General features: G+C 34.4%; 2 protein-coding genes across 7 annotated transcripts in view; one reads left to right on the top strand and one right to left on the bottom strand.

The window, feature by feature from the left end:
* Positions 1 to 24,396, bottom strand: part of Atg16 (Autophagy-related 16) — a 214,571-nt gene that overhangs the window by 136,870 nt on the left and 53,305 nt on the right. The window lies entirely within an intron of this gene.
* The window catches only part of LOC106620000 (uncharacterized), a 119,335-nt gene that overhangs the window by 59,326 nt on the left and 35,613 nt on the right, over positions 1 to 24,396 (top strand). For all 3 annotated transcript variants that reach the window (XM_036367983.2, XM_036367985.2, XM_070105647.1), the window contains exons 2-4: positions 7,578 to 8,416; positions 18,677 to 18,837; positions 21,650 to 21,851. In XM_036367983.2, the coding sequence (XP_036223876.2) occupies positions 7,635 to 8,416; positions 18,677 to 18,837; positions 21,650 to 21,851 (1,145 nt within the window). In that variant the 5' untranslated portion in view covers positions 7,578 to 7,634. The remainder of the gene's footprint in view (positions 1 to 7,577; positions 8,417 to 18,676; positions 18,838 to 21,649; positions 21,852 to 24,396) is intronic.

Here is a 24,396-nt window from a genome sequence, read left to right as displayed (position 1 = left end):
AAAACATCAATAAATATTAAAGAAGAATCAAATTGAAATATTCTTCACAAATTTTAATATTGGTATCACTTATTAAATTCCAACAAAATTTCCAACCCAATCTTTACTCAATTGCATGAATTCCGCTTATAGCTAATACCTTGAGTTCGTTGCTTAAGTCTTTCGTATAATCCTCTAACTCTTCATTACTTGCGACTTACGTAATTCCGATTAATTATTGCAAGGTATTGCACAATATCTTCGGGATATAAAGAAATGTCGCATGATTGGCAAAATTCTATTACAGCTCCCCCACACTAACCTCGCAGCCCTAAAATGCAGATTGTCGACTGAAAGCCTGCCCTGCCTGGCGGCCATTTGTTATGAATAAAATTGCAATAAAAAATAACGAAGTTGCACAAAGCAAGATGACGAATGTTGATTGAATGCTGCAATGCGAACTGCAGCGGAAGCGGCATGCATAGCAAAAACAACAACAACAGCAAGAAAAAGCAGAGCTTTGCAACAGCTGCACTTACCAATTTATTGCCAATCATTGCGGCAGAGTGCAGCTAATAAAGCGTCAGAAAAAGCTCTTCGGCGGAGACAAAACGAAAACCAACAAAGGTCAGAAACAAAACAAAGCAAAGCAAACAAACAAAAGGGGAAATGAAATCAAAACAAACAATGAAAATGCAAATGTGAATGTGCGCGTGTAAAGTGTGTGGCAAAGTCAACTGTGGAAAAATGCTGAGTGCTGAGGCGCAGAAATGCTGAATGACCATTGCACCGGACAATGAACAATTGCGCATGCATAGTGTTTTGCAAACAGACGATCAGTTGTGCAGTCGCAAGTAGATGCGCAAAGCTATCAGTGTACAATGGAATGATTTTTTTCCATTTTTCATTCAATTTCAGTTATTGTTTGGTGTTTATGTTGCACATTGCTGTGTGCTGGACACATGAGTGTGTTTGCTTTGGCAAATTGCATGCAACATACAATAAACATTTAAATTTATGACTCACTGCCAATACTTTTTTTTTCTTCCACCTCTTTTTCTTCTATAGTTTATTTGAGTTGGGCCTTTTCCCCCCGCTATTGTCTCGACATTAAAGTTCAACGGGTAAATGCCATTGTGTTGCTGTGGCGGCTGCAGCGTCCACTTGCCGGTAAAAAAGCCCATTTAGGCATATTCAAGAAATTATGATAGTGCTGTGCCAAGCCCTTCAAACCATTTTCAGATTTAAAAGATTCAATAAAATCTAACGATCCAATTAAATTCCTTCCTGGGATTAGGCGCTGCCATGGCGGAGGTCGGTTAAGCGGCACACATAAGGGTGTGTGAGTGTGTGCTTTAGAAAAATCGGCCTTTTTTATATATTATTAATCTAAGAAAAATTGTACCTTGATTTATACAGGAGTGCTACCCTAGGAGTGCCTGAGTATAGATGCATATAAATTTGAATGAAAAATGATTTTTTTTTTTTAAATTAAATTAAATATATTTTTTTTTCGTTTTCGTTATCTACAAGTAGATTATTAATGAATTTAATTAAACCTCTTAACTAAAACGAATCCAACTTCTAAATAAGAACACCCGGAGACTTTTTGTGGAAGTGAATTTATTTGATTTGAAATATTCATCTCTGCATGTAGGAATGATGGCAACCCTTAATAATGATAAATGTCATAAAAAGTCAATTTTAATAAATATTTATAAGTAAGTGTGTTGGCTTTTTAGAGAGCTGTAATACATGCACTTATCCAAAACTCTTACAGTCGTCAAGATTAAAGAGAAAGAAAAATTTTAGGAATTTCTATAGAGAAATCTATTTACATTTTTGTACGTATACGCTGGGGTTTATAATTCTACAAGCAATCAGAAAATTAGAAATATTTAAAAACACCAGAACAGACAAGTGTATGACTTTGCTAAAATTAGTAGTGGTGCGCTTAAATGTAGGCAACGTTTAATCAAAACAAGTTATGGTAATTCCCACATCAAAATGTAACAGAAACAAACTTAACGAAATTCATGTAAATTTTTTATGAAATTGTACAAACTTTAAGTATATATTTTAAATAACCTTTTATAACAGTTATTGAAATGTGTATTTGTATTGTATTGAAATTTCTAGTTAGGCAGCAACACTCAATAGAAACATATTTTATTTTAAGATGTTTCAAAAGAATATCTGTTTATTTTTTAGTTTTAATATCTCTTTATTATTTGAGGCTTTTTACTATTATATTTATTCGAAAATTGTAGGAAAATTCAAATTTTTCTTCAAAATCAACAAATTATTAAAATTTTTCTTATAAACATGATTATTTTATTTGTTTTTGTAATTCTTAATAAATGAAGTCAGTACTTCGGTGCATGACTTTGCTGAAATTAATAGCGGGACGTAGGCAACGTTTTATTTAAATAAATCATAGCAGGTTTCTAATCCAAAATGTAGCATATAATAGCAAGAATTTAATTGGATATACACTGCCTTAGCATAGAAGCTAATACAATGATAGAAAACTCTAAAAACAAAGGAGGTAAGTTTCCAAATTTTCGCTGAAAAGCATCCTCTTTAATTATTGGTTATAGGCCTTCATTATAGTTATTAGTAGCAAAAAACTCAGTTTTTTTCGAAAAGTCCACGTAAAAGTATTTGATGTTTGAGAACTTAAATAGGTAGGTAGGTAAAGCAAATAGGTAGGACTTTACTAAAAGGAGGTAAGTAAAGCAAATAGGTGTAGGACTTTACTAAAATTCATACTGACAATACTAAATGTAGGCAAGGAATATAGAAATAAGTTATAATGGATGCCTAAACCCAAATATACTAAAGTATGAAATCAAGCCGTTTTGGATGATGCGTGTATGAGATAAAATGAAAAATAAGAATAATTTCAGAACGGAATAGTACAGGAGTGCGGAAATGTGTCTAAAAACACACTTACAGTTTTAGTAATAGGATTTTTATATTAACAGAAGGTATAAAATAACTAAATAAAAATGTTTAGCTAAGTAATGAAAATATTTATATAAACGATTTAGAATACCATTACGTTACCTAATAGCTTTTATTTTTAAAGTAAAACAAGATCCTCTTACATGATGCAATTAAAATTCTCAAACTCAATATTAATAAACAATAAACTCGTTATTATGCAGTTTTAAAAATTCAACTAATTTGGTGTTTTCGAAAGACTATCAGTTTGAGACTAGAATTTCATAAAACAAAAATGGTAAATGTGCTTGTTTCGAAAAATTATAACAAAAATTACAAAATCAAAATTTCAAAAAGTTATATAATTCTTATATAAACTTTTATTGAATATTAATATCCAATAACATATATCTTTTCCATTATTTCCCTCACACAATGCAATGAATTATTTTAAATCACCAACGCACCGATTACACCGTAATAACATGCTGAAATTCGCCTGCAGACACATGCAACTCTACGGACCCTAGTTAGTTAGTAGACTGAACCAACTGCCAGTTAGCCATTCAAGCGCACAGAATACACAGAGTAACATATGTCCAGCGACTCGGCTTGCTGTTGGCCGGCATTTAGTTAATAAACTGATCGATTGCATTGATATGTGGCATTAATTCACTTAACCGCAACGAGCGAATACAAACAATAACTTACTAAAGTAAATATGAGGCAAAGCAACAAAAAAAAAAAAAAAACAAGATCACAGACAAAGTAAGTACATTGCAAAGCAACAACAGCAACAATGTGCTACCCAGAACGATGCACAAAATGTTGCATGTGCGCCGTCCGAGCGGTTGTCTGTCCGCGGCTTGTTTGCAAATTCACCAAAACTTTTTATGCTGCCGGGCAAATTGGTGCCCTTAAACACACACAGTGGGTGAGCTGATTTACTTTCGCGATCACTCGAGTGCGTCTCGTTTATTGTGAAATATATGCAAAGGACAGCTGTTTGTCTTGCCCCAACGGGAGGGCAGGCAGAACGCCATCGCTCCGACTCTGATTATCTATTCATAGGAAAAATGGAGTGAAGTGTGGATGAGAGATCTCTCGGCGATGTAGTGGGGGTAGCGAAGGTGCATGAAATCGAAGTGGCTTGCATATGTTGCAAGTTGGCATATACAGGTGTGTTGTTGGTGTGTCGTAAGGTGGTCAAGCTGCAAAAAGTTTTACATTTGATTGTAAAAACTGATTTTTTTGAGGAAAAATTTAAATTTTTTTAATTAAAAAATATTTACAGCAAGCGAGTTTTTTTTTTATTTTCAAATTTTCATTGAAAAACATCAATTACTAGAAATGAGTAAAAGCAAGTTGCAACATGCAACACACGCTTCTCATACAATATTTTTTACCAGCAGTTTTGTTCAATTGCTTTCAACACTGTCCACTGTCTACACATACGCACACACACACATTAATGTTTTGAGTTGTTTGAGGCACTCAGCAACATTTGTTAGCAACAGCGAGTGCTGCTGCTGATGTTGGTGTTGCTGTTGTCGTGCAAAAGTTGTGGGCGCTGTTAGCCGACTGCGTTGCATGCATAATTACACACACAAACAAGCGAGCATATTTATAAATGTGTGTGCGCCTACACACGTTGACGACGTGACAGCAGCGCTAACAATAGCAACGGCGGCAATATCTATCATTGGCGTTGCAAGTTAAGTAGTTTCTGCTGTCGTCACACAAGTCATTTGCCATGCTGCTTGTTGCAACATAATAATTTTTTTTTTTGCTTATTGTGTTTTTCGTTCCTCTGTTGCAAGTACCTTTGTGCTGTTGCGGCTTGCTCTGCACTTATCAGCAAGTGTTGTCGCCTGCTGCTTGGCAGTTTTTCGCTGCTGTTGTTGCTTCTTGTAACCTGTGGGTGGATGCTTGCCTTCGAACATGGCAATGCGCAGCAGTGTGGCATGCATATTGCACTCGTAAGTAGAGGTGTGCTGCGTGGAGAAAAGCAAAATTGTGCAACAAAAAGTGGTACGACAAGACACGTCCTGAATAACTAATGCAAATGAGGCATCTTAGATATTTGTTGCAAGTTTTCTTTCGTTTCTTCAAATGTTTCGAGTTACGGATTAATTGAATGTGCTCTAAATTTATATGAAAGCAAATTTTTTTATATTCAGTAAATATGTTGGTATCTATTTTGAATATAATTAAAATAAGAAACATTTACATGGTTGCCACATAACTCTAAATTTATATGCACGCAATTTTTCCACTTTACATTAAATATTAGTATCTAATTATGAATAAGATTAAAATGTGATATATACAAAAAAATAATGTTTTTGTAGGGTTGCCACATAACTTAAAATTTTTTTAATTATTCAAGCCTGTAATTAAAATGCAGTACTGACATTTTTATTTTTTCTTAAAATTATTTTGTTTGATGGTGTTGCCGCCTTAAATTTTATATACATTTAATTTTTTATAAAATATTCCATATATAATAAATATTATATTATTCATATGAAAAAAAAAAACATTTTTTTAAAACCATTTCTTTGCTTTACAGTTGCCACCTGGTTTGAATCACAGGAAATTTGTTTTTAAAAATTTAATAACTTTCTAAAGGAAAATATTTTGTTTAATTAGTAAATTTTTTTTTGTCACAATGTCATTTAACAAAGTATTTGACAACTAATCTTATATACATATGTCTTTAAAGACATCAAGGTTAGCCACATAATTTTAATACATATATGTGTGCATATATAATATAATGCAAAAATATGAATGCATACCGCAGAAATTGTGCCTGTCCCTTGAGGTCAAGTACGTATATGCATTGTAAATTTACCACTTGATTTTGCATTCACTGTTAAATTTTTTAAGAGCTGCCATATCTTTTTAGTGGTGTTATATAAAATTTACTTGATATTGTTTTAATAATGCAAATTAAAGTTCACTTGCTATCTGTAATAGCGTTACTGCAATATAGTAGTAAAAAAGAAAAAAATAGTGTTGCCACATAAACACTTTTAATAAATGTACCAGGGAAATTAAATACAAAATATATATTACAAATAGGGTTAACAACTAACGCTGGAGTGTTAATGAAAATGATTTGAATTAAACGGTGTTGCCACATATTTCTATTACAAAACTTGATACTTTCATTTTCCAAATATTCTCGATTAGAACAATGAGATGTTAAAAACAATAAAGCGGCAATTAATATTTAGAATTAACAAGTTGTTTTATTGATGTATAAAATATACAAATAATTCCTCAAATAATTAATGAGTTTTTTAAAATAGATTGCCCCGTAACATTCAGATGACCTAATTTTCTAAAAAAAAGAATTTTTGGTTTTGTTTCGTAAAAATTACAAAAATGTTTCTAAACCACAAGAACACTTAAAAAAAAAAGATTTTTGATACAGCGCTACAAGCATTTCTGTTTTATTTTTAGATAATATTTGATTTCTAAAACATTTCTATTTAAAAAAAACACTATTTTCTCAAAACGTTTATGTATATAAATGCTGCAGTCTCGAATATGCATTCACTTCTTTTAAAATGATGTACAAATTCATAGCCCCAAAGCAGTTGAAGGGAAAGGTGATCGAACCGATCACAGCTTATTGATAGAATATCACTTAGATCTAGTCTGGTAATACAACTCAAACTCAATTACAGCTCATCAATACCATAAAGCATTTAAAAAACAATTTATTTTCATTACCATTGCAAAAGGTGTAATTCTTTGGTAATTTATATGCCAGCAAAGTAATCGCGCGAGGCTAATTGATTCAAATTAAAGCAACTCCTCGCGCCGACAGGCGGAAATGTAAAATGAAACGAATGCTAAGACCTCGGGCAAAGGTGGCGAGCAAAGCAAAAATGCCACAAATAGCATAAGAATGGAATACTCGTGCGAATTACGAAGGGAAAAAATCACCACCAAGGCGAAGGCAGAGATTTAAAAGACCGCAGGGGCGGAAATGAATGATACGCAGCCAGTAGAATTAGCATTTGGAAAAAAGGAACGAAAAAATTCGCAACTCTAGTAGTGTTTATAATAATAATATACAGTTTTTATTAGCGACGAAGTAATGCGAAAATAAATTAATAACCTTTTGTAGCAAAACAAAACGTATGCGCATGCGCAACAGCTAACCGTCGCTGCTGCCGCATTCAATAAGCTAAATTTGAAAATATGAAAAGTTAATGAAACCATAAATTAGTTGTGAGCAAGAAGCTCATTAGGCAAGCGCGCGCAACGCCAAAGCCGCCACTGGTACAGTATAACTTCAAATTAAATGTGCTGCCAGATGGCCCAAGGCTTTGGCCAAAGCAATGGGGACGCGTCAAGCGTGAGGAGGGCGTTGAGGGCGCGCAGATCGCGTAAATTGAGTGCTCAAGTGTGTGGCTGCAGGCAGTTAGTGTGGAACGCCTTCGCGCCGTCTAGCCACCGCAAATGCTAGGTGTGTATATCGCATACAGGTGGCTACGGTGGCAACTACACTACATGGTCGCATGTCAATAGCATTTGCAACACTTTTCTATATTAGCAAGCCACTATTTACTACAACAATTTCGATTATTTGCCGCTCATTTGTTTCACATTTTATTTTATTTACTTCTTTACAGCTGCGAGGTATAAATTGCAAGTGCAACAACAAGTGGAGCAACAGTAACTACGCAAAAATGCGACACAGTAAACGAACGCTACATAGCCATAGCAATAACAACAACATACCGTGGCTATTGCTGCTATGTCTGCTCATCGCCTCTCCAGCCACCACTATGGCAGCCAGACGCTCCCGTTTAGATTTGGCTGAGAGTGCACAACCTGTCGCCTCAGTCGCTAACAACGCCTCCACCGCCACCGCCACGAAGGACAGCAATTTGCCTATTGCCGAACAACAGATCGCCACAGCTACATTAGCCGAGGCAGCAGCACCAGTGGTGGCACCTGTGGCAGCACCGGTTTCCACGGCCACAGTCAGCAACACCGTCGATGCGGCAATCAGCGAAGATGCCAAGCGTCAATCAGAGTCTGCAGTCGGTAGCAAAACACCGGCTGTCGCTGCCGATTTGGGGGGTGGATCGGAGGCAAAACATGCCATTGACAACTCGGCGTTCAGTGAAGCGGAAAGTGAACAACAACAAGTTGCTGTAAACTCAGATGCTGTAGCAGAGTTAGCGTCGGCGGCTACGGCGGACGTACCGGTTGCAGCACCTGCGGCACTCAATTCGACAACCACGATTGCGGTAGCGTCTGCTGAAAAGTCGGCTGCACCTGAACACAATACCGATGAGGAGGATCAATTACCCAAGGAACAGAAAGAATTTCCGACAGAGATAGGCGATGAGGACATTGACTTGTTGGATGCCAGCAGTAGCGTTGGATCGGTTAGCGGCGGACACGATGGTAACATGGTTGAGGAATGTGATCCGGAGTTGATTGGCTTTGAAATTGTGACAGGGTGAGTAGATCAAGTTTGCTTAGATAGTTTTGCAATTTTAAAGTCGCAATTTAATCGATTTAAGTAAAATTACTTTTTTTTTCTTTTTATAAATTCAAAAATATTTTTCTTTTCCCATTGTTAACATTCCTTGTTTTTTGAATGGTTAACATAAGAGGGAAGCATGGGAAACTAATGATGTGTGGTTTTCAATTTAAGCCAGCTACATATATATAATATATAATATTCTGAATAAAATCCACAAATTTTAGTTCGTAGATATCATTTGTTATGGGCGAACGTCCTTTTTTATTTATAAATTATTATTGAGTAATTTAAACTCTTCTTCAGTTTATCAAAATTAAGTTTAGAAAGCATTTAGAAAACATGGCGTATCATGGTGGTTTAAAAAATCTGTTTAAAAATTCCTTGCAAATTTCTGTATTAAGCCTCGAAACCACGATTCACAGTACTTTCTTGTTTTTTTTTTAATATTTAACAATAATCATTCAAACTAAACAAAATCCATCTAACTAAACATCTAGAGCGCTGAAATGTATGCTACAATTTATTCCTTCCCAAAACTGCCGATATTTTTGCGTGAAACTGTTAAAGCGTCGAAGTTTTTAAATGAAATTAATAGGTTGCATTCTTTTGCAAATATCTAGGAAGAAAAATAACTGCAACGACGTTAAGCTTTATGCGACGAAATTTGGAAAATACTGCAAAAAATTTTTCAATACTGACTCAACAAAGTCTAACCAAATGTCACCTCTGCTAATGAATGATTCAGTTCTTCACAGACGAGATTAACGATATAACTTTTAGTCCTCATTTTAAGTGTTGAAATCAGAATAAGAGTGACGTTATATCATCACATGTTTAAACATTTATTGCTTTATTTCAAGCAATCAAACAAAAACTATCAATTAACATTTGTCACTTCTTTTTTCGTTGCCACTCGCCAATTGACTGCCATAATTATTGACTATATAAGGTGTTAGTGAATTACAGTTTGGTTGCTTATGCGTGTTTTAATGGTTGCTTCTAGCTGACACTTTAGTAAAATATAAATATATTTTATAGATATATTTGATGAATATTTGTCCTTTTTCGGTGAGTAATAAAATTGTCAGTATCATGGCATGGGATTTCGCAAATTAGTTGAATGAAGGGGAATGAAATTTTAAACTGAAATAACGAATATGATAATAATTAAAAGGATTAACTGTTTATAAAAATAAAATTGTACTGTAGGGCTATGAGAAAAGGAATCAAGTGCAAGTATACATTTTAATGGAATTTATATGCAAAAAAAAAAATTAAATAAAACGCGAGCACTTTCTGACATTCGTGACAGTTTTACGGTCGCCAAGTCCATAACTACTTTTTATATAAAATATAGATACTAGGAAGATTTGCCAAGATCTGAGGTCATAAACATCAAATATAACTGCTATCGTAAACAACTTACAACTAAGTTATTACGCAATTCTGCAATAGAAGAAAAATGTGTCTGGCTGTTATGTCTTAATGTTACTTTCTGCATTAAACATGAACATTAAAAGAATTACGCAGGCTTACATTATTTCAAACAATTTAAATAAGAAAAAGAACAAGTCATAAAATGTGCCTTAATCTGAAACTTCTTTCGATATTGTTTTGAGATTCAAAGGTTCATTCTTTTAAAGTAGCTGCATACGGGTACCTCACAGATCTAAATATTTTCTACCCAAATAAACAAAAAAAAAAGAAAGAAAACAATTGTAGACAAATTTAAATTATAAAGATATATGTGAAGACAAGTTATGAAGAGTGTGGATCAAAGAACTGTGGAAGGAGGAACCCAAAAACGGCAAAATAGCGAAAGAAAGCAGCGGTAGAACTTATTATCGACAGAGAAACCCTTTTCTATACTCTGAACAACGTACATTAAGTTTGCCACGAAGTCTGTAACACCCAGCGGGAAACGCCGGAGACGCTCTAAAATGTATATACAATATATAAATGATCAACGTGACGAGCTAAGTCGATTTAGTCATGTCCGTCTGTCTGTAGATACGCTAACTAATTCCGCAGTTTTGAGATACAGATCTGAAATTATGTAAACAACCTTTTCTCGCCAAGAAGCAGTTCATTTCTCGGAACCGCCGACATCAGGCCATTATAGCATATAATAGCCATTCAAACGGAACAATCAAAATCCTGTTCTTGTATTGAAAACTTTTTTATTTATATTTTCATGAAATTTGGCACAAATTATTTTTCAAGGCAACGGGTATCAACTCTGAATAATTTGTTCAGATTTGAGCACTATGGCATATACAAGTACGTTCCATAAAAAATTACCGATCAAAATCAAATTCTTGTATAAAAACTTTTGTATTTGTGAGGGTAACAACAACAATCGGTGCTACCGAAGTTAACTTTTTTTCTTGCTTCTTCAAACTGTCTTTTTCGAATGTTTTTGGTTTTAGCACCAAAGATTTTTGCCCTCAATTTTCCACAATAGCTTATTTTGAATACAAAAAATAAGAACTCTTTATAGAATCCATTACTTATGCTACACATCTGACCACACCACAATCTATTCACCTCTAGCCACTTGGCACTTGCAGAAGTGTCATCGAAAGCCACCTGTCAGCGTGGCAATCACATATTTAACAAACATCCGCAGCTACTTAATTCGTAGCTAAAACTATGTGTATATGTGCGCAACACAACGCCTGAAGTGTCAGCGAAAAAGGCGTGAAAAATCTTGCTTTGAAAAAATGAAATGAAAGAAATGGCATTTATATATAAATAAATTCAATAAGACCAAATAAGGCTGGCACATTTAAACACACAGACAGCCATACATATGATGCCTAGAAAAGTTTACTGGTGCATATTGTATGTATATAAATATGTGTGCAAAGAGTAAGGCGAGTTGCCACAAAGTGGTTAACCAAATCGGGGTGCAATTGTCATACTCGCCGTCGCAGTTGCCGTGGCAATTGAATAACTTAAAAAGGAAATTTAAGATATCTGCAAGGAGCATAAACAATTACCGACCAGTCGGCAAGGAATTTCGTTCGCATAACAGCAACAAAAAAAAATAAAATGAAGAAAGCAAAAATCAAGTCGCTCGCCACCAACGGCAATAAAAGCAGCATAACAACAACAAAACTAGCAACAACAATAGCATTGCTAATAATGCCAGAACGCACAATTCAATAAATTGCCTATTCCAGCAACAACAACAACAACAGCTACACATTGCACAAACTTAGGTAACAAAACACTTAGTGCAGCACGAATGACTTCGTAGGGAGCAAGTAGACTGCAGTCAGGCACATTCATTCAGTCACGCTGCAGCAGTTTGCGTTGCATAAGCTTTTGGTGGCTTGCCACAACTAACTGTGTGTGTGTGTGTGTGTGTGTGTAAGACGCAGAAGGCAAACAATTGCGGCACCGCTGAGGGTGTGCTGGCGAGCGCAACGAATTGGCCGCGCCTGATTGGCAACAAAACGAGCAGCGGCAGCAAAACTACAACGTGTAGAGGGGCGGGAGGGAGCAAGAAAATCGCATGCAATTTTCAAATTGCAGCTCAAGTCAAGGCAGGATACTTTTCATTAAATCCATAGTGGCTGCGCAGTGCGGCGACAACTGTCACTTTAATGTGCGCGCCACTCCGAAGACCTCGCGCGCCACCGCGGCTTGCCGCAATACAGCAACCGACAGCCAATTGTAACAATTGCTGTTATTCTGTTGTGCCTCGTTGTTGCCACGCATATAGCCGGAAGCTGTTGTTTGTCGCTACGGTTATTTGCTGCAATTGTTTGTTGTTGCAAGTGCCATTATTGTGTGCGCCGGCACGTTGGCAACAAATGACACATTGCAGCAGCAACAAAATATTACACAAAACATTTTTACATAAGTAATATGTGTGCGTGTTGTTATTATAAGCGCTGCTATTCCCACTTCTCCCTACAGCTAATGCTGTTTGCTACCGCTCCGCATGTCATAAATATTCGCAATGAATCAGCGCGCCTGCCGCATATTTACAAGCGTCTACAATCGACTTACAGTTGTATTTTAGTGTTTGCCGGCGCGACTTGTGCAACAATCAGTAAACATTTTTTGGAATTCTTATTTCAACCTTACAAGCGCAAGTTTAATTGAGTTAATACACAAAAACGTTTCGTTATTTTCTCATGGCCGCTTGCGCATGCGCAGCTGTTCACAGCTAGCTGCAACTTGCGTTGTTGTTGATGGAATGTAATTATTGCTGGGTGGAAAACATTCTTGAAGGCAGATGTTCGCACTAAGCTTTGAGTAGCAGCAATTTCTCGCATAACTGTGGCGGTAATGTAATAATTTTGCAAAACAATTAATTGAGTGCAAGTTATCGGAAAAGTGGTGAAAAAAATTTGCAGTCAACGGAAGCAAACGCATTTCACTGGTACACATGTTGATAAATTAAAAACTTTTTTTCTCTTTTTTCCCGCCTTAGACTTTGTTTTAATTAGTTATACCCTGAACAAGTTTGTAATAGTCCAAAGGAAACGTCGCAGACTCTATAAAATATATATAAATAAATGATCAGAGCGACGAGCTGAGTTCATTTAGCCATGGCCTAGTGTCTAGTCGCAAATTTTGGGCGTTTTAAGACAATCGGTTTTAGAAGTTCATAATAAAGCACGGCCTTCTGATCCCACCAAATACAGCGCATAACTTGGAGTTATAGATATACGGCTTTACCGTTAATTTGACGGTTGGTCAGGTTTTTCGTCACAATCCGATGCAAGAACGACTTCTCTTTTAGACGCTTTAACGTTGCTGACATGCAATATCGTCTTTCAACATCTCTTGGCTTCAATTCACATCGAACCCAATTTCCTTGCCTTCAAGTGACCGCTTTTAAACGTTTTGAATTGGCCTCTAAGTTGACACCCAAAGGTTTTGCGACCTATTCTTGTGTTTGGTAACAATCTTTATGGTGTATTGCTTACAGTTCTTCTCATTTCTGATGTTTGGCCAAGCGCGGGTTGGTGTTTTTGTCAAAACGTTTGAAGATGCTTGCTTTTTCGCTGCGGTTTTCCTGCGGTTGAAGTTTATATTTAAGTAATTGCGAAGAACTCCCCGTAAAAACACTTTTTCAGGCACAAAGTTCGACATATGTGAGTGAAAAAAAAAAGTATGTTATTTAGACATTACAAATGAATGACATATACTGAAAAAGACCCACAAAAACAGTTGTGTTCGTAATCGAATAATAATCAAGTTGCGCCATCTCTTGGCAAACTGCAAGAATATTGTTATACTCGTAGACTAACACCTATTACAAATATTAAAACGGCAGAAAATCGTAGATAAAGTCTTTAAGTAAACGCTCTGTGAGATTTTGAAAAGATATTTCAGCATACGAAAATTAAAAATTATTTGATAAGCTTCTAAATTCTTATCACAAATGAAGTACTGAGTCAATTAAATACATTAACATAAAAAATATCGGTCAAATTTATATCATTCTTTCATCCATATTGAAATGGAAAATACTTACCTAAAATTCGACGCCACCACATTATAATGTAACAGTACGGATCACCACATTGTCCACCAACGCACCCACTGCCACCGGCAACAAATAGAATTGCATGCAAATACAAGCGCGCAGCACTTTCACTCTTCTTTTGCCAAATAAAAATGAAATGACAAACGCAAATGAACGCCCCCCGAGCGCTTGGACAAACATGAGAAATGGGAGGGGCAAGCACCATTCGAATATTGACCACATCAATGACCTACAGCAATACGACCGCAGTAAAAATTGCTGTATGTACAGTTACGATTGTGGCAGAGAGGGCGGTGGACAATGGGCAGTGAACGATGGGTCGTTACATAAGGTGAACATATTTTCAAACGGTGTTTATGGTACGTTGCTGACTTATTTGGCATGTTGTTGCCTTATGCCGACAGTGGTAGGAACGCGCATGTGCCACTGCCTTAAAACCGCCAACTCGGCGAAGGAGCAGTGACCACCGGAGACCCAATACGCTAAATATGTAATAACTCACCTGCAAAGAGAAGAAGAAGACGAGCGTAAATATATATGGAATGAGTTAGAACGAATTATTGTTATTGCAAGAATTTTTATTGTTGCTGTAATTGTGTTTTTATTTTCAATTTTTTAGTGGCTTGTTGTTGTTGTGTGGCAATCAGTGTACGATTATTGCTGAGTGCCACGGCGGCAACCGTTTCCTGGCACACATATACACACACATATATACGTTTATACGAATATATATATGCTATACTGCCATATGCGTAGCCTTGCGCGATATGCGCAGATAGCTTGTGGGATCTGTTAGAATCTGTGGCAGCAATTGGAAAGCGCGCTTTATTGTTTTGCTTGTTGCCGCAATTATAGGCTGTGAATTCAATAAATTCGTGGCGTAATCATAGCGGTATCGGCGATTTTTATTGCTGTTATTCTATTTATTGCTGCTGTGCTGATTTCAACTCGATTGCTTTATATCTTCTTCTTCTTGTTCTTCTTACTTTTCATGCGCATTGACTATATTTTTTTTTCTACATATCTACACTTCATATTGCAACATTGCGGTTGCTACATTCAGTAGTACAGCAATCAGCGAGAAAATGTGGCAAATGGCTGGCTACAATTTCATTTTGTGGGCCATAGCCAATGCAACAAATGTCTACGTTGAAAGCCAAACGTAATTTGTTATTAAGTTAAAGCGCATTTTGTCATTGGCCTCAAGCGTATTGGCGCAGTGGCGGCTTGGCGGCTGGTTGTGGCATGAACGCGCGCGCGCACGCGCATGATGAAAGGACAACGAACCACTTTACTGCTGAATGTAATAAGTAGTTCGGGGGAGGCAGCGCAGACAACCAGAGTAGACACGCCAATGCATTTTGCCGAGTGTGACAAGCAATAACCGGCCAGCGAGACAAGGGTATGCATACCTTCGAGAGCAGTAAGAAGAAAACAAAAACATAACAGGAAAACAAAGTATGGAATGAACAAGCAATCCAGTCAACCAATCAGCGCTGACCTCGCAGCAATTTCCAAATGTTATTTTGATTTTATGGCATTGATATTGATTTGCCAATTCGATAACCTTTTCTGACACTGATCATGTTGCATGCCATGTTCTTTTGTATTGCGCGACTTTAACGAGTATTGGCAACATGTTTCCTTCTTGTTTTCTACCACCACCGCTGACCACTGAGCTGTGTGAGAATTATGCAATAAAAGCCAATAATTTGCACATACAATTGTGCGCCAAATATTGCAATAAAATTACAGGAATTCGAGAATTTTTTTAATGTTTTTTTTTGTCTGAATTTTCAATTAAAATTACCCAGTTTGGCACTGAAAATTGTAGAAAGCCAGAAGAGTAAATCGAAAGTAAATGCTTTGTAAAACTCTGCACTGTTTTTCAATGAATTGCTCACTAAATCTGAAGGATATTGAAGCAAAATATTTACGCATTTTTAATATTTCTGTGCTTAGCCTCACATCCTTTCAGTTTGACTTTGAAAATTAATTATTTTATAAAAAGCACCTAAGAAAAGAGAAAATTTTTGTCTCACAATAAATTATATTTTATATATTTACATTTCATTTTAAGGTATGCACCTTTGCTGAAAATTAAGCCAAAGCCTAATTGTAGGCAACGTTAATTATTTCAATTATTCAATGTATAGAATTTTTTGTATCTCCAAACCTTCAATATTTAAAAACATTAGTATGGTAACCATAACCTCAGAAAAGCCTTATCGCCCAAATTATTTGAATTAAATCAAATTAAATTTTAAAGAATTTTTTCTTTTGGGAAATTCTTAAAAAATTGTGGTTTATTTAGACTCTCACCACCAAATTAGGTGTGCGACTTAGTTGAACCTTTGATATTGTTTTTATTGATGTTGGCGTGGCTCTTTTTTCAATATTTCACTCATCAGTTAAAGAGTATTACCTACATTTAGGTTGATTACAATGAAAATAGTGTTCAAAAGAGACTAAAACTCGTAGAGTTATTGGATTACAGTTGCTATGAAATATACTGAATAAAAAATTAAATTAAAAGAGCATTTTTAGAGCTTCAAGCAATTAGAGTAAAATCGAATAAATCTTTGATATTGTAAGTTGTATCCAAGCAATAATCCAAATGAGCTGAGAAACACATTTGTTAAAAGAATATAGCCCACAAGATGACTACAGGCGTCAGAGACCAGTGCAATGTGTAATTGTATTATTACTTCAAGGCAACAAAAAGTAGTTGGGCGTTCGCTGTAGTGCATTCGCACATCCACCAAGCATGTGTTACAAGTAACAACAAATCAATTTACATAGAACTTCAGGTGTCTAACATAACCCGGCGATGCATAACATAAATAGGAGAAGAAACACAACCAAGCACATATGTATGTATGTGCAACAAATAAAGTGTTTACAACCTAATATCGATCAAAAAATTAATTCCCAAACAACATTAGTAATAGAAATTACACGCGCCCAGTCGTGCAAATGCAGGCAACAACAAAAACAATATATCTCTATCTCTATCTCTTCACATATTCTGGTATTTAATTACTTTCAAGTCTTACAATTACATGACAGCGGCTGTAACGAGTGGCTTCATCGCCACTCCTGCCAGCTTCCACACCACACAAGCACACATAGTCATATGCATATTATAATTATTATCGCTCTTTTACTGTGTTCTCCTTCTGATTGTTGCAACAACCTGTCACACGGGCACACACACACACGCCACACACTTGACAACGTGCAACACGACCGACAAATCATCAGTCAAGATGTCAGCAAAACTGATGTCAGCCACTAATTTGCCATAACCAGGGCAGCCGCAACAACAACAACTACGTAAACAAAAATAACAAGTCACAGCAACAGTGAAAATGCAGAGCAAAGCAAAAACACATTTCACAAAATGTAATTATTCAAAGCAGAAGAATCAGCATAGAAAAAGTTAATGTGCAACATGCATCTTCTGCGTTCTAAATACGTATAGGCATGCAGCATTCATTTGTGTGTATCTTTATATATATATATATAAGATGTATAGTAGCTGCTCGAAAGCCAAAGAGGTGTTCATTCGAGTTGTGTATTTTTCCAGCATCACTCAAGCACTTTACAAGTTTCACTGCTGCATCAGTCATGTCTCGTTGTCTACTGCATAAATATGTCTGTATGGATATATGTGTGTGTGTGTGTGTGTAAAAAATCATAATAATTTATTTGCAAATGTTGCATGTGAAAATGTAGGTTGCATGTTGTATGTCTGCTCCAAGTACATTTCAGCAAACTCATTTATACACTAGTACTTATGCCAGTAGATATGTATACAGAAGTACTTACATAAGTACTTGTACCTAATCTTAAGAGCTTCAGAATAAGTGGCATTCATCATAACCGCCTCTTTCGCGAGTGACACGGAGCTATCATTTGGCTAGAAAATATGGCAGTTTACTTAGATAAAATATTATTGCAGCTGCTCTATTTCACTTTAGCATGAACTTAAGTACTTTGCCTCGGGGGGTTACTCACGGATTACGAAAGGTAGGAGTACTCTTTTTAATATATGACATATAACAATTGGGAGGTACTAACACAGGTACTTAATAATTCATAGTATATTATATGAAGCACTCTTTCCGTAAAATATTAATTAATGAAATTTGCTAAAAAATTATTATATTATATAATTAGGAAAGTAGAATACTTTTAATGGTTTGCTTGATCGTTTCAAATATTTTCGATTGTCGTGCGATTACCATTTCATCCCAAATGTAGAGAACATATAAATATTTCAAAATTTTACAGTAAAATGAAAATGTTGTCCACTTTTAAGCATATTTTAGCGAAGTCTCACACCCAATGCGATGACAAAAAATTGTATTTGCTAGTATTTCCCTAAACTTAATGGTTTAGGCAGTTTATCGAACTATTTTTGAGATTCGCTATTTGAAAAACTACTTTCTGTTAGTATAATACAAAAACTTAAGGAATGTGAATAATAATGAAACTGAAATGACTCCCTAGAAATATGCAAATTATTTTACTATATTTGGTTGCGTTTTTATAATACTTAGCAAAAATATTTTATCGAATTTTCATGCATGTTCTTTTTTATGATTTTAATAAATAATATTTAATGGTAAATACATATGCCGCTCTTCCTTTCTCTAATCTGTTGTATCAATTGTTGAAATTTTCTTAATTTCCAACTGTTTTTTTTTCTTCCTTAACAGTTATGTTTTCTCTGCTCCTGGAAAATTATTAAATTCACTGCCTGGTACATTGATGTTGACCGATTGCTTAGAGGCTTGCCAATCGAATGAGGCTTGTCGGGCCGTGAACTATGAGACTGGATTGTGTGTACTCTTCTCGGCCAATGCCGACAAATTGCCAGGTAAGTGCGAAAGCTGGGATTTATTACATAATGAAAACGGAACAATAACAAAAGATTAATTCAGAAACTTACTACAAGCTAATTAGCAAACTCTATAAATAAAACCACATGCCTGCTAATCACATTGTCTACCACAATTAAATTAAACAAGAAGCCTAATCTAATTGAGAAAAAATATATAGAAATTGCAAATAACGATTATAACATAATAGCAAATCAAATGTCTCCAACAGCGACCACCGCTAAGCGCTGTAATTAATTGAAATATAATTAAAAACAAGAAAAAATGTTTACTTCGTTGCACCAAAGCTATAATACCCTTCAGAAATACAATGACTCCTTACAATAACTTGATTCCGATCGTTCAGTTTGTATGACAGCTATATGCTATAGTGATCCGATATTGGCTGTTCAGACAAATGAGCTGCTTCTTAGTGAGGAAACATGCAAAATTTTAGATCGATATCCTAAACACTGAGGGACTAGCTCGTATATATACAGACGAACATGGCTACATCAACTCAGCCCATCATGCTGATGATTTATGTTTATATTTTATAGGGTCTAGGGCGTTTTATTCTGGGTATTACAAACTTCGTGGCCAACTTAATATACCTTGATCAGGGTATAATTAAGAAAAGCCACAAGCAACTTTTGCAGTTAACGACCTTCGGCTAAATAGAAACTTTTTATCATTTTTTTTTTGAGTAAGTTTACTTTTCAACCAAAGTAAAAAAAAAAAAAAACAAGCCAAAGTAAAAGTCAAATCAATTTTTCCCGCTGACCTTGGCATTGCTCCGTTCACACCAAAAGTCATTAGTCACTTTCGGGCGTCGCGCAACAGCCAATTAAAGCGTCAAAATAAAATTGGTTGTGTCATTCAGCGAATCGCCAATTATTTAATTAAAAATAAAAGACAGACAAAATAAGCAAAAATCAAGATTAGACCCATGGAGGTATAAAGATGAAATGAGAAGCCAAATGAGCTAGTAAGGGTTAATTAGAAAGTAAGAAACATAAAGCTGAGAATCATCGGAAATATATTCTCACATAATTCTGGCAAATAAATAACTTTTGTTTTTAAATTTTCTATAGATATATTTAGTAGAAAAAAACTATTAGTTTACGCGCCGAAATGTAGGCAATACAATATATTTCTTAGTACAAGTATGAGTTCCAAACTCCTAATTTCAGAACTTAATTAGGATGGTTTCTATAAGCAATAAAATAGCTAAGATATCTTGACATACAAATTATAGTGATCAATTACCGAATTTGTGGTTTAAAAAAGCAATAATTGTGCTAATTTATTGCCACAATCAAAGTAATAGCAAAAATAAGGGGTTAAAAGGTAAATTTCGAAAATAGAGTTCATTTCCTTCTTCATCACTAATCACCGTTATCGAAAAATAAACTTAATCAGATTGAAGTACAAGCACCACTTGCCAAATAACTTTAAAAAAATGTGTCGAAGTTAGGCAGTCAAAGCAGTAAAGACGCCACAACATGCTGCGAATATATAGGTGGCAATAAAATCAGCAATTATTTTAAATGAACAACGATCAGCATGAATCGGCAAAGTTCGGCAGCGTAATAATTGCGCATGCGCATGCGCATTGAACTTTGAATAAACGCCATAAGGAAGCGATCAAACTGCGAGCAAACTGAATGAGATATGTGGGAAGGTAATAAACAGATTGATGAACCAAAAATTAATAAGATTTTTTTCACCACACCTCACACTGGTATTTCAATTAATGGAGGTTTAAAAATTATTAATAATCAGGTAAATAATTAAGCTTCTTGCCTCAGCGCCAGTCACAGTCGCTTAGGTGTCGCGCTTGTAATAATTGTAATTGTAAAACATGTTTTGCTGCCGTTTTCCTTTATTTACAAAATATATATGGACAGACATATACGATTTTATATACTACTCTGATTAACTGTAATTTAAATTTTAGCTACCTTAACCATTTTGCTTGTTTTGCTTTACTGCAATGCACTTTATTTCTGAATTGCTATTCAAGGCGCCCGAAAGCGGTTGCAGTCACGCACTTTATTGCCATTCGCCACTTAGTAAATAGCTGTACCCCTCAATAAGCGTAATTCAACAGCGCATGCGCTGGAACATTAATTTCAACTGTGGTGTTATTATATTGTACATAATTACTTAAGCGATTTTTATCAGGTGATGGCTAAACAGTTTGCATAAATCAGTCTGAGTGAGCATAAAGACGAGATAAGGTGTTGGGAAGAGTGATTACAGAAATATTTAAATCACTCGAGGACCTCTCATTTTGGATTTATTTAACACCTTAGCTATCCAGTGATAATTTTGAAGAAATAAATAAAGTAATTTAATGAATATCATATATTGCCTACATTTCGGCGCAGTGATAAAAAAGGAGAAAGTTTCGTTACAAAGTTGCAAAATGAAAAACTTACGATGGGATATTCAAAGAACAAATTTAAAAAAATTAGACTTCTAAATTAAAATTTTTAAAAATTAGTTGAAGAAGTAAAAAAAACAATAGCGTATATATTTTTTACAAAATAATTTGTAAAAATTAGAAATATGTAAGAAAATTTCAAACTTTTGTAAACGTTAATGTAACAGAATATGAAAAAATCAATTAAATTATTATATACAATTTTTTTCTAATATTTTTAGTAAAATTTGTATCTTAAAACATATATATATTATATTTGAGACATCGTTTTATTCATTTTATTTTACTTTTTTATTATTTTTTTCCCTTGCGAACAAATTTCAACTGAAGAATTTTCTTTATTTTACTTCTCTTCCCACCAGGCGCACTCACCAAGTCACAATTCCCTGTCTTCACAATTTATGCACAAAAATCATGTCTCGGCATTCGGCCGTGCGCACGTGCCTGGTGTGTTGACCGCGTGCAGGGCTACAAGCTAACTGGCTATGCTAAGCGCACGATACCAGTGATTTCGCGACGTGATTGTTTGGAGTTGTGTTTGGGCGAAAACGAATTCACATGCAGGTGAGTGCAAAACCATAGATATATTCATGCAGATATATCAAAAGGAGTTTAATAATAAGATACTGTGAGAATTTTTGAGTTATGAAAAACAGAATATGATTCAAGCAAGGTTAAGCTTCGCAGAGCAATAAGTGAGAGCTTCCACCAGAGCTTTAATGTGTGTAATTAAGCACAAAAAGCAGTAAATTTGTCGCAGCGCATTGTGCAAATGGGTGGAAACTGAGACGCAAGAGCATTCAAAAAAATATTCAAATTTGGACACAAAAAAATTAAATAAATACCAAAAAATTTTTTTTTTTGTTTGTGAAATGAAAAATATTGAATTAAAAATTAATTTTATTGTGAAATTTACTATAACAACGATAATTTCATAATTGATTTTTTCTGGCTTACACATACTGATCCACCCTAATTCTTACAGTATTTTAGTAATTTTTTTTTTCAATTAGGAGCATATTTTCTTTTTCTACATACTCTGAATTTCAACAAGCGAAGATCAGAAAAATATGTTACAACACATTCTTAAGCCACATATTCTCACTTTCTAAGCATTTCAATTTCGTCTATGATCTTACGGCGACAAGAAACGTGTTCACATGTTCGGCACGACAAGCAGACACAGCAAAACATGTCGTTGCAACACTTCGCGTGTGAAATTTGATACAGGAAGTAAATAAGAGAGTTGTCAAAAATACGTGTAGAACATGTGAAAATATTGTCAGGAAGAGATTACGTGGAAAAACAAGATAAATTGTAAAAAATAATAACAAGTTCGAAATCAAATAGAAATAAATGGAAATAGGAATTTAAAAAAAAATTTAAAAAACAAAGAATAAATAAAGTAAAATCAAATAAATCAAAATTAAATGAAATACAAATAAAAAAATAATACAGAAATAAATAAATAAAACGAAATTCAGTAAAAAAGGAAAAAAGAAAATATTATGAAACTAAATAAAACAACATGCAATAAAAAAATATATATCTTAATAAAATCAAATAAAAAAGTTCAAATAAAAATTTAAAAATTAAATAAAAGTAAAAAAATTAAATAAAAATGAATTATATAAAACAAAATTAAAAAAAAAATTAATAATAGAAAATATATAATATTAACAAGATAAACAAAATGAATAGCATGATAAAAAAATAAATTAACCTAAAAACAAAGAAAACAAATTAAAATGAAACAAAATAAAGTTAATTCAAATAAAACAATAAAAAAACTGAAAGGTAACCGAATTAAATGAAATTAAATTTAAAAAAAAAAATATATATAATATAATATAAGCTATAATAAAAAATATATCAAATAAATAAAAATTAAAATAATCAAATATAATGAAACAGTAAAGCTAAAAAAATTATATTAAAATAAATTTTATTTAAAAATATATAAAATAATAAAAAATAATTAAAATTAATATACAATAAATCAATAAAAAAAAATATAATAAAAGTAAATAAAAAATTTCAAATACAATACTACAAACACCCCAGAAGTAAAACTAAAAAAAAAAAGTTTATTCAAAAAATTTATTCAAAAAATCCGCACTCCAACCTATAAACAGTTATTTACAACGCCAGCATTTCAAAAATTTCTGCACTAACAACAATTAGCGTCACGCTTGGCAGCACACTTTCGACGTCTCGGTATTTGGAGTGCAATGAATGTGGTTATGAAATGTATGAGCTATGCAAACAACAAAAACATATGCACTTGCGTTTACATTTACATTTCCAAGCATATTTACGAGCGAAATTGAAAGCAACAGGTTTTCAAGTTTATCGCTTAAGTCTTTTGTTATTTACACGCGCGAACTTGCTATGCTGTCAAGCAACACTTTCTTTCGCACGCAACTAGCGGATATGTACAATTAAATTATTAATAGCTAATTTATAGTAGATGAAAGAAAAGACAACAACAACAACGACACTGGAAGCAACATAGCAAAAAATGCAGAAAGTGGACAAACAAGTCGGCGTTAGAAATGAAATTAGCCGCTAGTTACATTCATGCTAGCTAGCATAAGCTAATTGTGCTGCAACAAACGAGTGAACAATTTCTAAGCAAATTTTTTGCACTTCCGCTTGGAAAAGTGGCAGCGGCCAATACATATGTTTGGCATTTTAATAGTTCAGCATTAGCTGAGTGACACAACAACAAAGCAGTTGCACGATGCGGGTGTCAGTAAAGTGTGAAAGAAGATGCTCTTGCACTATTTCAGAATGAATTTTCTTAAAATAACATTGTTTTAGATGTATAGAAAGTTTGTTGTCGCTCAGAGTAATATCACAAACACTACGCAATCTTTTTCTAAATTACTAATATCCACATAGACACCTGTGCTTCAAATAATTATAATTCCTTACAAAGTGACCACACATAGCGGAAAAATATTTAAGCATATTATATATTTATATATACATAATATTTACTGTAATTATATGAATACATAGTCACCGTCGCATGGGTTTGTCGCTTAAGTCTTTTGTCTAACGAACTATGCTAATTAGATACCAGCGCCAACACCAACGGTATATT

This window comes from Bactrocera oleae, chromosome 2 (genome assembly GCF_042242935.1).
Source record: "Bactrocera oleae isolate idBacOlea1 chromosome 2, idBacOlea1, whole genome shotgun sequence".
NCBI lineage: Eukaryota > Metazoa > Arthropoda > Insecta > Diptera > Tephritidae > Bactrocera > Bactrocera oleae.
The sequence above is the reverse complement of the archived record's forward strand: the minus strand, read 5'-3'. Positions and strand labels throughout refer to the sequence as shown.